Raw genomic sequence first — 17,471 nt, forward strand, 5'->3', positions numbered from 1 at the left:
TGAGTACAGTTTTTAGTTAGATTTAACTATAAAATAATACATATATATTAATAATAATACAATATAAATAATTTTTACAATCCAATTAAAACTTAAACTTTATTGTAAATAAAAAAATATCAACCATTAGATAATTTTGATTAAAATTAACTGAAATACTATGGCAATTTCTATACCGCGGACTTGCCTATTTCGTGGATATTTGGTTCAAAATCAATAATATTAAATTTAAATATTTTTTTATTTGACTATATTAAAATACCATAGGTTATTATATGTTCATTATTGATTTGTTATTTTCTCCCATATTTAATATTTGGATATTGTTTAATGGGTCCATCGGAGTAGATGATGTGAAGGTGGAAGTCAATAACCATGTTCACTTAGCCTTGCACGCGGTGGACCTTCACCCACCGACATTCATTGGGCTTTATTCACGAGTCATGAGTTTTGATTCTATTTTATTGAATAAAATTAATTGTAAATTAGTCGTCTAGTTATTATTCTTAATAAAAATAAATACATTTATTAATTATATAATATTTAATTTAAATCATAAGACTACATAAATAATCTTAAAATAAATACATACACCCAAATACATAAATGACATAAATCATAACTTTTACATAAAAGTACGTATTAAAATACAATTTGACTAAAATTTATTATTTTTTATAAAATAAGAAATATACTGATCATTAAATTATATATTGTTCGATAATTAAAGTACATTATTTTAACTATTAATATTATTTAATGAGATGGATTGTATTATTTCTATGCCGTTGTTTATAATTATAAAAATTAAATTGTGAAAATGAGTAATTAAATAAAATAAATAATTAATTACATATAAAAATATTACGATAATTTATATTATTGACAATCACTAATGTTTCAATTAATTTCATTATAGTACTTATATTATTTTTAGACTAATTTAATTATTTTAATAATTATATATATTTATTAATTTAATAAACAATAGAATTTGATACACATTTATAATAACCCCTAATTCCCGCACGTGTATTTTGTAAAATTATTAATCAATGGTTTCTTTATATTTTATTATAAGCGAATACTTATGCACAAAGGCTTGTTCTATATATCATTTGACTATTTTAAATTAAAATTTAAAATATATTTAAATTAAAATTTAAAATATATTTAAATTAAAATTTAAAATATATTTAAATTAACGTAATATATTTCTCAAATTTTGTAAGAAAATGATGTAATATTTTTCTAATTAAATTAATGAGATATATCTTAATAAATATCACCACGAATTATATTTTTACTTTATCTAAAATTATTATTTAATTGAATATATATTAAAAAAATGTGATCAAAAGATATTCTAAACATTTTTATGCGAACAAAATTTTTATCGTATAAAATAAGTTATTATGGATAAATTTATTTAAAAATATTTAAAAAATATAACCAAATTAAATTATAATATAATATTTTGAAAATTAAAAATAAAGCTACCAAGAAAAATAAAATTATCCCGCCAAATGCTGAAGAATCTCCATGAAATATAGAAATGCGGGACGGTCGTCACGTTAACAAAACATTACCAACAATACACCAAACACGTACCAAAAAGAAAGCGGCACTCACCTGTCCAGTCCTCATGCAATAAAAGGTTGTACATTAGGGACCATGAAGGTACCGACGTACAAACCATAATTTGCACATTTGCTTGATTTGAATGCCACGTGTCAGACATTGAGAAAAAAATCACCAATTCGTGATTATATCATATCTGGACGTCCGCACCTGATATTTTTCCTATTCTGTTACAGGGCCACAGCTTGGTTGCACCAGTTCACTGGTTTGCATTATAAAAGCACATCACTGTCTCTGCAACCAGAAAATAAATATCCGATGGATATATTTAAGAGCCGAGAAAAGAGGATTAGAATTTAGAGGAAGACGACGGAAGAGGAAGAGGAAGAAGAAGCAGGAGGAAAACCATTGACTACGCGTTCTCTGTCGTGCAGGCAAAAGGTGGCGTCTCTTCTTTAACCAGAAGATTACTCTGTAATGCAAAGCGGCAAAGCAACATTTACTGTGAAATCAAAGCATCAAACCAGAGAAACTGTTTTAAAGAAGCAAGAAACTCTGTTTTCTTCTTCGTTTCTTAAAAGTGAGATCAAGTGTTCATACTGCCTTTTCTCTTTTGTTTTATCCTTTTCGCTTTTGTAAAGAGAGGGATTGATTGTCGGTTTACTTAGATTTGCAGAGATTACGTATTGCTGTTTGACTTGTTTGCGAAAATGAGAGGAGATGTGATTCTCCTGATAGTTTCGTGTTTAGCGATCGGGATTCTAGCGAGGACGTCGTTTGGAGCCACTGTGACGTACGATCAACGAGCCTTGGTGATCGATGGCAAGCGCAGAGTCTTGATTTCCGGTTCTATTCATTATCCTCGTAGTACGCCCGAGGTACCGTAACCACTCTGTCGCTGTCTATGACTCTTAGGCTGACTAAGCAAACACTGGCTCGGTGTTTGGATATACGTACCTATCAGTATGTGTCTCCGAGTATTTGATTTACGTGTGTGCGTATTTTTTATTTTCGTTCCAGATGTGGGCGGACCTAATACAGAAATCGAAGGACGGAGGACTCGATGTGATTGAGACGTACGTGTTTTGGAATATACACGAGCCAGTGAGGAACCAGGTTGTTCCTTATGTTCTAATGTTCATTTTTTATGCTTTTCGTTTATTTATATTCCGTTAATATATGCTTTGCTTGATTGAGGGGGAAATGTTGGGAGGACTTAGTTAACATCTATGATGCTATTTATCCCAAAAAAAAAAAAAACAAGAGTAATGTAGAAAGCACGGAGGCGGTGTTGAAAAAGAATTTAGATGCTCAATCTTGTTATTTTTTATTAATTATTTTTTTGGTTATTTTAAAATCATTTTCTGATTTTAATTTTGAAATTCTTTTGACCGTTTTTGTATCTTTTAATTCGTTTCCTGATTTTTTATTTTTAAAAAACGCCAATGGCGGTGTGCTGTATTAGTCATTCCTTAACAGCAAAATTGGCCAGAGAAACTAAATTAATCAATTTATTTTTCTAAACTTGTTCATGCTCAATTTACAGTACAATTTTGAAGGAAGAAACGACTTGGTTAAATTCGTGAAATTAGTGGCAGAGGCTGGTCTTTATGTTCATCTACGGATTGGTCCATATGTATGCGCAGAATGGAATTACGGGTAACCGGATTTCTATTGCTGATTGTTCGTGTTCTTAGCTCCCATTTAATTAGATGTGAACGAGGTCCTTACACTCTTCTTTTTCCCCCTTTATTTTGACCAGCGGTTTTCCTCTTTGGTTGCATTTTATGCCTGGAATTGAGTTTCGAACTGATAATGGGCCGTTCAAGGTATCTAATCTTTACTAGCTTCTGTTCATTATTTGCTAATTACCAAGTTAATACATTATATAGCTCATGTTTTGCAGGCAGAGATGCAGCGATTCACAACGAAGATCGTGGGTATGATGAAGGACGAAAAACTTTATGCCTCACAAGGAGGACCCATCATCTTATCACAGGTTGGTTACTTTTAAGTCCTAAAATGAATGGTTGTTTGGGGTTTCATGGTAGCCTCCGTCTAAAATGGGCACATTCTCTTGGGTGAACGCTCCCGTGTCACGGTGCAAATAGTGTATCATTATGTAAAATTAGTAACTGATATCCTGGTTATTATTGATGGGTATGTATTAATGATTTTCAACTTTCAATGCGCTAGATTGAAAATGAGTACGGAAATATTGATTCTTCTTATGGGGCCGCGGGTAAAACCTATATGAAATGGGCTGCAAATATGGCTATATCTTTGGATACTGGAGTACCCTGGGTTATGTGCCAGCAAAGAGATGCTCCTGATCCCATTGTGAGTTTTAAGTTTCACCGTGCCTTTACTTTTCTCTATCACTTTTAAATGATTGTTTATCTAGAGTTCTTGCTTTCTCACAGCCAACATTTCTGGTTAGAGACTTTTACCAGGATGTTCCTTATTTTACAGTAGCGCCTTCACTCTGATTCTTCTCCTCTCTTGACTATTGCTTGCAGATCAACACTTGCAATGGGTTCTACTGCGATCAATTTACTCCAAATTCAAAGACAAAGCCCATGATGTGGACTGAGAATTGGAGCGGATGGTAAGGCGTCTGAGTTGTTGACACGAACATTATGATTGTCCAAAATTGATGATTGATGTATCGCTAGAAAAAACTGTTGCTTCAACTTCAGTTTTTCTTGTAATTTCCCTTGACTCTCAACTTTACGCACAATTTATAATACTAGGTTTCTTTCCTTCGGTGGCCGTGTACCCTACAGACCTGTGGAAGATCTTGCTTTTGCCGTAGCACGATTTTACCAGCGGGGAGGAACTTTCCAAAACTATTATATGGTACTGGGAGTTATTTTTCTTTGCTTGAGTTTAGTTTCTGATACTAACGAGTTCTATCTGGGAGCAGTTACAGTTTCAACAAAGATTAACATGACATATATATCAAATTCACTTTGGTTATTTTGTACAGTACCATGGAGGGACGAACTTTGGCCGGACTACTGGAGGACCTTTTATCAGTACTAGTTATGACTATGATGCTCCCATTGATGAGTATGGTAAGGCATCTATCTATTTACTACTATTGTTGTAGGTCCTTCGCCGAATAGGGTAAGCTTTTTGTCAATTTAAAGTAGACATCCAGGTTTCCCTGCTGACACTATATCTTATGAAATGATGGAAATACTAACAGTTATTACTCAGGTTTGGTAAAGACTTTATCTTTAAGTTTTCATGAAAGAATCAATCGCTTTCATGTCTGTCGCAGGACTTATCAGACAACCTAAGTGGGGTCAACTAAAAGAGTTGCACAAGGCCATAAAGCTTTGTGAAAGTGCACTGGTGGCAACTGCTCCAACAATTACATCTTTGGGTCAAAATTTAGAGGTAAAATCATTTCCATTAACATCCTCCTTGGATGATGCGCGTTGTGTGTGCCTAATTGTGATAGAATATGTCATTCTCCACTTTTTGGCATATGTAGCATCATTATTCAAAATTTACTAATGAGAAAATGCTTAATGGTTTCTTTTTGTTATTGTGCTGCTTAAAATAAAATCGGATATGAGTTTACTGCACTAACTGCATCATTACTCTTGTGAGACTCCAGTAACAGCTGAACATGGTTGTCTGTGTGGTCTTTCCCTAAGTGATAACTGGCCTTCAACCCTCTACAATTTCTTCATTAGTAAGTTGCTAGAGTTCAGGCTACGATTACGATATTTTAAGCGATTAGTGTGCAGCTTAAGTTTTAGACTAATAGTGATTGGCGATATAAAAAAATTCTCAGGAGTAGGAAAATCATTCGGAGATGGGCAACAATCAAATGCTGAACTGATTATGCCATTTAATGACAATGCCTGTAAAGTTAGACCAATATTAGTGCTTCCTATTCCCAAGTGGAACTAGGAATGGTTCTTCTTGTATCTTATACTTTTTTCAAATGAAAGTGAATTTAGTCTCACGTCAAGTTCGCATTGTCGACTTGAATCTATCAACCTTCTTGTGTTTTTTTCCCTTCTTCAAGCTTCTTTTTCTTTGATCTCCTCTTCCATTCAAAAATTTAACTGATGTGGCTATGAGAAATTCCTGAACTTCTGGTTGCTTCTCCATAATCTAGTTTATTATTGACAATAATAGCTAGGTGTTTTTCTATCTAAATTTCATAGCTGTGGATATTGTAAAAGGTAATCATAATTGAGGAGTTATGATATATGTTTAATTTCTAACATCATCATTTAACTATTATAATCATATTTTGATACTATGCATGCCCTGTTTGATCTTCAAAGAAAATTGGTTCTCCTATTATCATTATAATGCACTATATTGCGTTAGAGATCAGTGCATGACTTGAATATTTGCATATCATTCTTGGCTTATCAAATTTAAGGTTATGTTTGGAACAAATAAACTTCACTTGTCTAATTAATTGGAAATTAACTCTTAGTTGAATTATGAGCCCATAGAAATCCTTCTTAAATGACATAAATTGAACTCAAAAGAATTTCATGGAATTAAAAAAATTACATTTGAAATTCAATTAATTTTGTTCCAGACACAGCCTACATGTAATTTGTTAGATTATTATTGTAAATGCTGTAGCCTTAAACCTCATCTATATGGGTCCTTAATTTTCTAATTTATGCTGAAATAATGCTCTAATGAGACATTATGTACTTTTTTCCTGCAGGCTGCTGTGTATAAAACAGGATCAATATGTGCAGCTTTTCTAGCAAATGTTGGCACCCAGTCTGATGCAAATGTGACTTTCAATGGCAATTCATATTTTGTACCTGCGTGGTCTGTTAGCATCTTACCGGACTGCAAGAGTGTGGTTCTTAACACTGCAAAGGTTTGCAAAGTAGCTTCTGTTGCATTTTTTTTATTAAGTTGTCTATGTCTAATTTCTAGAGCAGAGAGTTAGAATATTACTCCCAATAAGGTGGATCATGTCTGCTCTTGGCTCAAAATGTTCTGCAGGAGTGGTTCCTTGCATTTCATCCTTTTTATGTTCAACCAGACTCATTGAATAAGTCAACTTTCATCTGGCTCTGGTTCATGTTATTGATTTTAAACTAGGATTATTTGGACAGCTGAGCTTCTCCCTTTATTATTATAGCTCTGCATATGACAGTTGTTGAAGTCCTATAGATTCCTTTTGCCAGTTTTCCGTAAATTATTTTTAGAGGAGCTCCATTTTATCAACAATGGATAATATAATAAACATACTATAACCTAGGAAGACAAATAATTCAGAAAGTGAAGCATTGTTGGACTTTAGAGATGGGTAGTTTAACTACAACTGGATTATTTTTATTAGGCGCATTCTACCTTTGTCATTTAATCTCAGAAGTTTGTTTTCAATATAAAACCGGTTTAAGTAGATCTTACACAGTGATCAGAAAGTGAAGTATCTTTGACCATGATTTCATGTGAATCGTGGACACAACTAAACATATTTTCTTCTGAGGGTGGCCAAAACATCAGAATAACAATTTTCTCTCATTTTAACAATGGGAATTTACTCTATCTTTGCTTCTTTATGTCATTCTTTATAAATGGCCAAAGACAGATTTTAATTTCTTTTTAACTTTGGTTCTCTACTCTAGTACAAGAAAATAATTAAGCTTTCTTTATTGTTATCTTAACTAATGCAAAACCTAAGTATTTTACTTCCTCATTAACAGATAAACTCTGTGACTGAGATTCCAAGGTTTACGCTTCAGTCTCTTAATATTGATGCTGATTCACCTGAGACATTAGGTTCACAGTGGAGTTGGATTAATGAACCAGTAGGTATTTCTAGAAAAGATGCCTTTTCGAAACCTGGGTTATTAGAGCAGATAAATACAACAGCTGATAAAAGTGACTACTTATGGTACTCAATAAGGTATTGAAGTTGATGACTTTTAATTTTCCGTGCATGATTGGTCTTCCAATGATAATTATGATGCTGTGCATCTCAAATAAAAATGTTTTCTGCTTACTTGTGACAGCACTGATATCAAAAGTGATGAGCCTTTACTTAAAGATGAATCTCATACAGTTCTTCATGTTGAATCCCTTGGGCATGCCCTTCATGCTTTTATAAACGGGAAGCTTGCAGGTAATTGGAAATGCAGAATGTTGTATGTTATATGATTTGTTACCTGTATTGTTTTGTTTGAGAATTTTTTCCCACTATAGTTGTCTGGTTTATCTCTACGATATTCTGAAGCAAACAGTTACCCTACTCTGAAAGCATGTTTTACTCTCGTGCAATCCTGTATAAATCTGTCTGTTATTCCAAACTGGTGTGCCTGGAGGATCCAATGCAGATTTCTCTTAAAAGATTTAATAGAGGCGTGTTGACAATTTTTTTTTTCATGTCTTTTGATGTGAAAGTACTATTTTTTTCCAAGTCCTTACCTAGCTGGAATATAAATTGTTGCACTGTCTTGGTTACTTCTAATTGTCAGTAAGTCTGATTGCTTTCCTGATTTTCCTTCTCTTTCCTATTTTCAAGTTAATACATTTGTAGATAACTCTTCCACACATTCTTTTTTTTCACAGGTGAAAGAACCTCTGAGCTGAGTGTTTGTGGCAAAAAAGTGTCTGCTCCACATTGTTGATTAGAACATAGGAAATGCTACTGTTTTTTTGTAAAATTTAAGTTGTTCTCTTTTTTGAGTTCTTGGAGTAATTAACACATCTAGATGAATTTATACAAGCTAAATTCCTTTTAAATCTAATATTCGCTTATTGAGTGTTATAACATCAACCAAAACTTCATAGCATGTTCCCGGTTTCCGCAAGGCCTTCTGTACTATGTTTTCTAGTTATTAAAGTGATAAAGCTAAGATGTGAAACTTAATATGTTCCAGTCATTTCAAATGTTCAACTTCTTCAGCCCAGGTGACAGATGGATTGAATTACTACAACAAGACTGATATTTTATATATTCGATTTTCTGTAGGGAGTGGAACAGGAAGCAGTAACAATGCTAAGGTTTCAGTGAAGATTCCTGTTACTCTTCAACCGGGGAAGAATACCATAGATCTTCTGAGTTTGACTGTGGGACTTCAGGTTTTTGCCCTCCTGGTTTAAATTTACGTGAAAGTTTTCTTTTCATCTCACAGGATAAACATAAAAAAGAAAGAATAGAATCATGATCTACACTATTTCTGTTGGTTCAATTCTCAAGAAGACTGATAATTTAATCAGCTGGCCTTTTTATCAATTAGTATTATCTGATATATGTCTTTTCATATATTTTAAGAATTATGGAGCATTCTTTGACAAAGTGGGAGCAGGGATCACTGGTCCAGTAAAGCTGGAAGGAAGCAATGGTGCCTCTATTGACCTCTCTTCACAGCAGTGGACATATCAGGTTGCTTTTCCTTTAAAGACAAACTGGAAAATAGTAAATAGTGTGTATTAGCTTCCAAGAGAAAGTATGCAACTTAATGATTGATCTGCTTTTCAACTGCAGGTTGGATTAAAAGGGGAAGAATTAGGTCTGTCTACTGGAAGTTCTTCGGGGTGGGTTTCTCAACCTACCTTGCCTGTAAAGCAGCCTTTAATATGGTACAAGGTAATATTCAAACATATAAAAGTTTATATAAATTGAAGAACATAATTGTAATACCAGAGAATTAACTTGTAAGGAAGCTATTCAGTTATGTTGTTTGTTGTCTTTTTCGCCTTTTTTTCTCCCTCTTTTGTATGTTTGAACATAAAAGTTCTAGACATTCTACTTAACAAGTTTCATCTTTTGTCTTGCCATTACTTTTTCTATTCTCTTATACTTGTACACGGATATTTAAATATCACTATTACCTATTACCTAGATTACTGAAAGCACAATGCCGCTGTTTGTCTGTATCTCATACGATGATAGATTTTCATACCATACTCGAATTCTATTTATTCTTTTAAAAAAAGTCATGTCATTCTTGGCCACTTGTTATTCTTAACAAGGACATTACTGCAAATGGATTGGAAACATTATATTTTATTGCTAACAAAAGGCAACTCTATGATTTATTTCAGACAAAATTTGATGCCCCTGCTGGAAGTTCCCCCGTTGCACTGGACTTCACTGGAATGGGAAAAGGTGAGGCATGGGTGAATGGACAAAGTATTGGTCGTTATTGGCCAACAAATATTGCACCAGGCAGTGGTTGCACCGATTCTTGTAATTACAGAGGTTCTTATAGTTCAAACAAATGCCTCAAGAACTGTGGGAAACCATCTCAGTCACTGTAAGTGCTAAAATAAACTAGGGAGAAAAATCCAAAACCCATTTCAGGATTTCTGATTCTTATATCACAATCTCACAGGTATCACGTACCTCGGTCGTGGTTGCAAGCAAGTGGAAATACTCTTGTATTGTTTGAGGAAATTGGTGGGAATCCGTCGGAGATACAAATTGCTACACGACAAACTGAAAGTTTATGTTCATATATTTCAGAATCTCATCCCTCACCTGTAGATATGTGGAATTCAGATTCAGAAAAAGCAAGAAAATCAGGTCCCATGCTGTTACTAGAATGCCCTTCTCCTAGTCAGGTGATTTCTTCAATTAAATTTGCAAGTTTTGGCACTCCTCGGGGGACTTGCGGAAGTTTTAAACATAGCAAGTGTAATAGTTCCCACGCTCATTCAATTGTGCAGAAGGTATGATCTTACTCACTCTTAGATTCTCTTCTTTTCTCAGCTCTTCCCTAACTATGTACATATCATGTGGAAGTATAACGTATATATGTATGTATTTCTCGAATTAAACTTGACAGGCCTGTCTAGGATCAAGGAGTTGTAGCATTAGCGTTTCAACCGACGTATTTGGTAATCCATGTAGAGGAGTGCTGAAGAGTTTGGCAGTAGAAGCTTCCTGTACATGAAGAGTCACAGCGCCTACATGGGATGCAACTGGGAGTCAAGCATTACGCCCTGTTAAGTGTCTAACCAAATAAAAAGTTTATTTTTCAATGTTTGAAATAATTGTAAAATAGATGCTTACCAGAAAAAAACAAAAAGAAAAGGAAAGAGAAAGGCAGGCATCCCTATGATAAACAGTATGCATATTCATTCAGAAAAAGAAAAAAAAAATGGTTGGCTCTGGAAAGAGCTTTCATAAATTGAACGGATTTTCGGTCTCTTACAGGGAAGAGACAGAGAAAATAATTCGTTATAATATCCGAAAATGTATATGATATTATAGAAAAAAAATTTAATTTAAATGTCTGATAAATATAATTGTTACGCTCGGACTAAACATTAATAACATTTTGGGTAACAAATTAAGATGACAGCTTACAACAAGATATAATGGAGGCATTTTGTTAGCCCTTATTATGTCCCAAAATTACAGAAAGAACTGAATTAACCCAAACATAAACACCTTATTCTTCAGTTGCTCCTGGCAATTTCCCCAACATCCCAGAAACAGAAGACCCTCCCCGAAACCTGCAAGCTTTGCACACAGAAGAAAACAAAGAAGGAGTCTGGTACTTATCTTCTCCACCCATCATTGGCATTGGCACTCCGATCTTCACCGGACTGACATAACCAGGTCTATAAGTCTTCCCTAAAACCCCCTCCACTAAATCACTCAAATTAAAGAATTTGAACTGTGTCTCCAAATGTGCAAAAGCATCTTCCTTCGGTATCTGATAATTATGAACTCTGTTTTCTTCTTCCCCAATCGGCCTCACCTTAACATCCATCTGCAAAATCCCCGAAACTGTAATTCTCACGCTATTCGTCTCGTCAGTCCTCTCCACAACCACCTCTCTCTTTTCCTCTTCTCCTTCTTCTTCTTCTTCTTCTTCCCAATTCGATCTTCTCCACTCTGCTTCTCCGTCGGTCGGGATGGTGATATCACGGCCGTTGAATTTCACAGTGAAGGCATCAACGGCGTCGTTCCACTTATAAACTCTCTTGGCGGCAATGGTGAGAGTGCTCGTGTCGAACATCACTGAGAAGGCTTGTACCCATGTGAAGTCGCGGGTTCGTCCCGCCGGTCGGGTTCCGATGAAGTGGGCGTTTATTTGGAGGTTGTCGTCGGAGACGATGGCGAAGTTCCCGCCTTTTGCGCCGTGGAAGTAGAACATTACGCCGTCGCCGCCGACGAAACGGGGGTCGTAGCAGAGAGAGCCAAAGCCGTTGCAGTTGGCTTTTCTCCCTGTTTACAAAATGACAATATGAAAGCATACAATGGAATAGCATATTTTCAAATTCTTTTTTATATAACTTGATGAAGGAAAAAAGATGACTTTCTACTTTCTGGTTTGGTGTAAAAAGCACTCTACCATAAGCTTTAAAGATCAAATTTTTAATTCTAAAATTAAAAAAAAAAAGAACTGGTAGAAAATTAATTAAATCATGAGTACATTTATATTTTTTTCCGTAAAAATAATATAAAATGATCAAGTAGCTGAGGTGGCTTACACTTGCAAGTGACTTCGCACTTGCTACTGCAATCAACAAAGCACCCCTTGTTCTTCTTGTTCTTCTTTGGCTTCCTCTGAGGGCATTCAGCCGGACAAACAAGAGTCTTTTGGTTGCAGGCCCCTCTGGCTTTGCAGAAAGCTCGTTCTTGCCCGGACGGGAGCGGCGTCAGCACGTTATAATTTGTCGAAGCCGCGTCGAAAGGGGCCTTCTTGTTCTTGTCTTTGTCCTTGTTGCTCTTCTCGTTTTCTGTTTTGGCTAGTGCAGCTTCCATGCAAATCAATATTACGGCGAAGAAACACGCCAGGAAAAGTAAGTACCTTCCCTTATCCATATCGATCTGATCTAGTCTCTGACCACTTGTAGTGTATATATATATATGCTGCGAGGATCTGCAAATATATATATATAAGTACCCTTAACTATATGGTTAAGGATATATAGTTGGTAATGATCGCTGTGGCTGTTAATTCTACTTTTCTCTGTGCTTGTGAATAGAAATCTGCAAGTTTCTATCGATGGGAAGACGGTGGGTTGTACATACACACACACACACACACATATATATAGGGAGAAAAGAGCTGTTAGGGTGCACGGTAATGTATATAGGGCTTGGAGTAAGGCTAAATTCATGGGCATTTTCTTCTTCCTATGAAGAAAGAAACAGTAACAGTGAAGAAACAGCTCTTCTGCTATTTTACTATGCCTCTAGAGTAGCGATAGATATGTTTGACCACGTAGCCATGCATAGGGACAAGTTTAACTTGTTATTGTACGTATATAACTTGTCTTACAAACACCTATACCTCATATATATGTATACCTAATTAATCTACAACGTGTATGTCTACATTTCATAGGGTCAAGTAAACTATGTGCAAATTTTCAAAAAGCGAATTTAATTGATTTACTATAAATTCATGCACACTCATAATACCATTAACAACGCATGACACCATTCACCTAAAAAGTAACTAGTCTTATTGTATTTAATTTATTTTTTAATTTACATGAAATTAGTAATTTTTTCAAAAAAAATATTTGCTCTATTTAATTTTTTAAATATTAATTACATGTTCTTAATTTATTTATTAAATTAAAATATATTTAATAAGCATAAATATATTTAATATAACAAATTTTTATTATTTTTAGCTAAGTTGGATTCTCCATACACACAAAAATTCTTAGTCTGAATTGAATTTTAAGTCGGCACCTTTTGAGAAGAGTTAATTTTTGTAAAAGACAAATATGTTGCTTTTCAAGCACTACATTTATTTTTTTTAAAAAAAGAAAAATAATTAAAATTTATACGAAGAAGAAAATTAATTAATTAATTAATTATATGAGCGCGTAGCGTGTATATGCCTAATACGATGCAGGCAATATAATTAAGGAAATGAACAAATTGAGAATTTAATTTTCTTGCTTCAAGTTTCTTTAATCCATTCACATGGCTTCCAGCTACAGTCTTGATCGGTCAAACCAGAGGGGCTGACCTTTTCTCTCTACTGCTTAGATTGATTACTGCTGAATAATTTAATATTTTTGTTTTTCGATAGAAGGAAAATATTAAAGAGTAAATCTAGTGCCTAATATTTCTTAATATGATCTAATTAAGACCCTAATAGTGCCTTCAATTCCATAAAAGGCTATATATATATATATATATAATACGGCCATTATATATATATATATATATATATATTTACATATCTATGTATATTTGGAAGAAGGGTCCATGAAAATTCTGGTTTGTAAGGTTTGACTTGATTCCAATCTAAATTTTATAATCTGTTCTGGTGGGTCAATGATCAATCAAAATCAGTGGAGGAAAATTAAAATAGCTAAAAAAAAGAAGCCTATGGTTTTATGTAAAATACTAAAAATTAAACTTCAATGGCTGAATAGTTACAGGAGAAACTACACGAAGTGGAAGTGAAATTGTTTATATATCTATTTATACGTGCTTATTCAAAACGAAATCTCAATTTATTTATAAATAGGGTAAGATGTTATATACTTGATAAAAAAATATCTATTGCACCATTGATAAAAGTTTTTGTTAAAATGTACGAAATATTTTTGTTGAAACGTACGAAACTTTCTTTCAAAACGAGAAAACGTGAGAAGCTTTGAGTTCAGTTTAACTTGTTTGGAAGGAGAGAAAAAGAATGAAAACTTTGAATAGCCAAACACATTTGCTATTTGACGAAAGAAAAATTTTAACTATCCTTCGAGTTTTGGCCTTTTATATTCTAGTTACTTTCTTAATAATTCTAATTTTTCATTTTATTACTCTTTGTTTTTCTTTTAAGTAAATACGATTGGTATACGACAACAAAAGGAAACATTGCAGTGGATTGATCGTGGCAATAGAATTGCTGCGACAATATTGTAGTAATTAGGGTTTTGCGACAGCTTAACTGCAACTATATTTTTCAAGATAGTTACTTTGGCATTTCTGGATAAACTTTGAATATATAAGTATTTATTTTGTTACTCGAAAGCGTGTTTACACATTAATGTACTCGAAAATATTTTTTTTTCCGAATTATTGTAGAAAATTACATTTTTTTAGCATTTTAATCTGGCAAACAAATTTATTAGTATTATAAAAATTCAAGTTGTTTTCTGAATTTTTTTTTAATAATACGATTATTCATAATATTTTTTTATATTATTATTATCTAGGCGAGTTTTGTAAATTTTTAAAGTGCCGATTACATTTTAGATATTTGAACACGTTTTTAAATATTATAAACTTTTTAAGTGTATATTTTAATTTTTATATTACTATAGCATCGTTGGATAATAATTTTAGACGTTCTAGTATTTAGATGCATTTATAAATATTACGTTAGCGCGGCCAAATTCAAATTAATTTTAGATCATCTTGCAAATTTAAAATTGGATATTAAAATCTATTTATGAGTAAGTTTGGAAACTTAAAAAGAAAGAAGAAACTAACAAAGATGTTTCAACTTCAAAGCAACATCAACATTACCTTTTTTTCAGAGCAAGGAAAACCTTAAACAATCATATAAAATGGTAGATACATGTATATGGGCAAATATTTGGATGCCCTTATTCTTGAATTCAGTCAAAAATCAAAACACTCAGAAAACAATAAGAACACTTTAATATTCTTTGATAAATAACCTTTATTTCTTTTTTTTTTTGAAAAAAAAAAATTATTATCGCGACTGTGAAAACCAGTATATGTATGTAGTTGCAGATTTCCAATGAAGATTCTTTGGTTTTCTCGTAGAATACTTCACATATCAGCAAACCAGGATTTTCCCTCAAACCTGCAAACCCTACAGAGAGGTGATAGGAGTGATGGAGTCTGGTATTTGTCTTCTCCACCCATCATTGGCATTGGAACTCCAATTTTCACCGGACTGATATATCCCGGTTGATAAGTCTTGCCCAAAACTCCTTCGACAAGATCTGTCAAGTTCTTGAACGTGAACTGCATCTCCAGATGAGCAAAAACATCATTGTCTGGTAACTGGTAATTATGTGTTCTGTTCTCTTCTTTTCCAATAGGTCTTACCTGTTTGGATGTAAATAATCAACGCGTTAGAATATAAATAATCGACGAAAAATACAGTTCTTGTCTTGTGGGTTGAATTTATTGTATTTTGATCATCCCATTTTGAGTTTAATTCTTTATAGATGTAGAATTTCAATGTTAAAGAAATTAAAATTAGAGTTAAAGAAAATAAAATTACCTTTACATTAATCTCAACAATCCCAGAAACTGAGATTCTGAGATTATTTGTGTCATCTGTTCTTTCAATAATCACCTCTCTGTCACTATCTTCTTTCCTCCATTCAGCTTCTCCATCTACTGGGATGTCTACGTCTATGCCGTCGAATTTTACAGTGAAGGCATCAACAGCATCATCCCAGACGGAAACTCTTTTTGCTGCAACGACAAGACTCTGAGAATCATACATGACAGACAAGGCTTGCACCCACGTGAAATCCCTACTTCTTCCTTGCGGCCTGGTCCCAATGAGATGAGCATTGATTTGTAGGTTGTTGTCTGAGACAACGGCGAAGTTTCCTCCCTTTGATCCATGGAAGTAGAACATCACACCATCTCCACCTACGAATCTTGGATCGTAACAGAGAGAACCATAACCATTGCAGTTGGTTTTTCTCCCTGCCAATCCAAATATTAATTATAACACAATCTTTTAACAAAGATATAAATATAAGACACTATATTTGCTTAAATCCACATTACCCATAAACAAAGTTAAAGTACTCAAGCGAAGATAAATGAATTTAGCTGAAATATTAATAGTAATACAATCTCTCAAGAAATATATAAGTACTACACAGTATACCGCTTAAACCCACGTACCCATAAACAAAGTAGAAGTACCCAAGTGAAGATAATTGAACGTAATTCAATTTAACTTAAATATTAATAATAATAATACGATCTCTTATCGCTTAACCTACATACTCATAAACAAGGTAGAAGTATCCAAGTGAAGATAAATGAATTGGTAATTCAATTTAATTCAAATGCAAGTTAAGATAAGTGAATTGAGTAATTCAAGACTTACATTTGCAAGTAGCCTCACACTTGCTGCTGCAATCAACGAAGCATCCTTTGCTCTTCTTGTTCTTCTTAGGTTTTCTCCGAGGACACTCAGACGGACAAGTCAGTGTCTTGTAGTTACATGATCCTTTCGCTTCACAGAAAGCTCGTTCTTGTCCGGTCTCCACTGGCGACAACATTGTGTACTTGGTTGACTCATCTTTACCCTTGTCTTTCCCATTATCTTTTCCATTGTCGCCACCTTTGCCGTTTTTGTCACCCTTTCCATTTTTGTCACCTTTGTCGTCATGGTCGCCACCTTTGCCCTTATTATCACCTTTGTTGCCATTGTTATCGCCATTACCTTTGCCCTTATTGTCACCTTTGTTGCCATTATCATCGTTCTTATCGATATTGTTAGCAGCCTGGGCCTGGACAACAATGGCTTCCATGCATAGTAACACAACAAAGAAAGCAACCAATACACATACCTTTCTCCTATCCATGATCTCTACTTGTGTTTGATTCTACAATTCAAACTGTTGTGATTAGGGTTTTTTTTTTTTTCTTTCCTTCTTTGATTTTTTTCAGGTGCTTTGTGGATTGATGGATGTTGAAAGAAAGAGGTCAAAGGAGGATTTATATACGGGATTCTTGATCCCTGAAACCCTGAAAAAAATTGATGTTCCTTTGCTTCTTTCTGTTGAAAGTTTCATACGATCATGTGGCTTTTGATCAATAAATTACTTCATGGGTTTATCAGCATTGATTATTTGTGTATGTTTTTACGTTAAGTACCTTATAAATTGTTAATATAAAATTATTAAATATTTTTTTTGGCTTTTCAAGTTTTTGTAAAAATATTATATTTATTTAT

General features: G+C 33.7%; 3 protein-coding genes across 4 annotated transcripts; 1 reads left to right on the top strand and 2 right to left on the bottom strand.

The window, feature by feature from the left end:
* Positions 1-1,872: 1,872 nt before the first annotated feature.
* BGAL8 (beta-galactosidase 8) lies at positions 1,873-10,721 on the top strand. Of its 2 annotated transcripts, none has more exons than XM_022031332.2 (20): positions 1,873-2,161; positions 2,250-2,459; positions 2,602-2,697; positions 3,128-3,240; positions 3,344-3,410; positions 3,488-3,580; positions 3,778-3,921; positions 4,101-4,189; positions 4,335-4,440; positions 4,571-4,658; positions 4,868-4,986; positions 6,293-6,454; positions 7,290-7,492; positions 7,599-7,708; positions 8,558-8,667; positions 8,861-8,971; positions 9,074-9,175; positions 9,634-9,845; positions 9,924-10,260; positions 10,377-10,721. In XM_022031332.2, exons 2-20 carry the CDS (start codon positions 2,292-2,294, stop codon positions 10,482-10,484), a joined length of 2,538 nt encoding a protein of 845 aa, XP_021887024.1. In that variant the 5' UTR covers positions 1,873-2,161; positions 2,250-2,291; the 3' UTR covers positions 10,485-10,721. The 2 variants fall into 2 exon arrangements, with proteins under 2 accessions (XP_021887024.1, XP_021887025.1); XM_022031333.2 differs by having other exon boundaries at positions 2,258-2,459.
* A 109-nt stretch (positions 10,722-10,830) lies between these two features.
* On the bottom strand, positions 10,831-12,576 carry LOC110806459 (uncharacterized). Its single transcript, XM_022031334.2, has 2 exons — positions 12,034-12,576; positions 10,831-11,767 (listed from the first exon to the last, which is right to left on the bottom strand). Exons 1-2 carry the CDS (start codon positions 12,365-12,367, stop codon positions 10,986-10,988), a joined length of 1,116 nt encoding a protein of 371 aa, XP_021887026.1. The 5' UTR covers positions 12,368-12,576; the 3' UTR covers positions 10,831-10,985.
* A 2,483-nt stretch (positions 12,577-15,059) lies between these two features.
* On the bottom strand, positions 15,060-17,303 carry LOC110806463 (uncharacterized). The gene is made up of 3 exons (XM_022031337.2): positions 16,620-17,303; positions 15,771-16,207; positions 15,060-15,592 (listed from the first exon to the last, which is right to left on the bottom strand). Exons 1-3 carry the CDS (start codon positions 17,098-17,100, stop codon positions 15,311-15,313), a joined length of 1,200 nt encoding a protein of 399 aa, XP_021887029.1. The 5' UTR covers positions 17,101-17,303; the 3' UTR covers positions 15,060-15,310.
* Positions 17,304-17,471: the final 168 nt, after the last annotated feature.

Source organism: Carica papaya, chromosome 2 (genome assembly GCF_054855325.1).
Source record: "Carica papaya isolate Zhongbai chromosome 2, ASM5485532v1, whole genome shotgun sequence".
NCBI lineage: Eukaryota > Viridiplantae > Streptophyta > Magnoliopsida > Brassicales > Caricaceae > Carica > Carica papaya.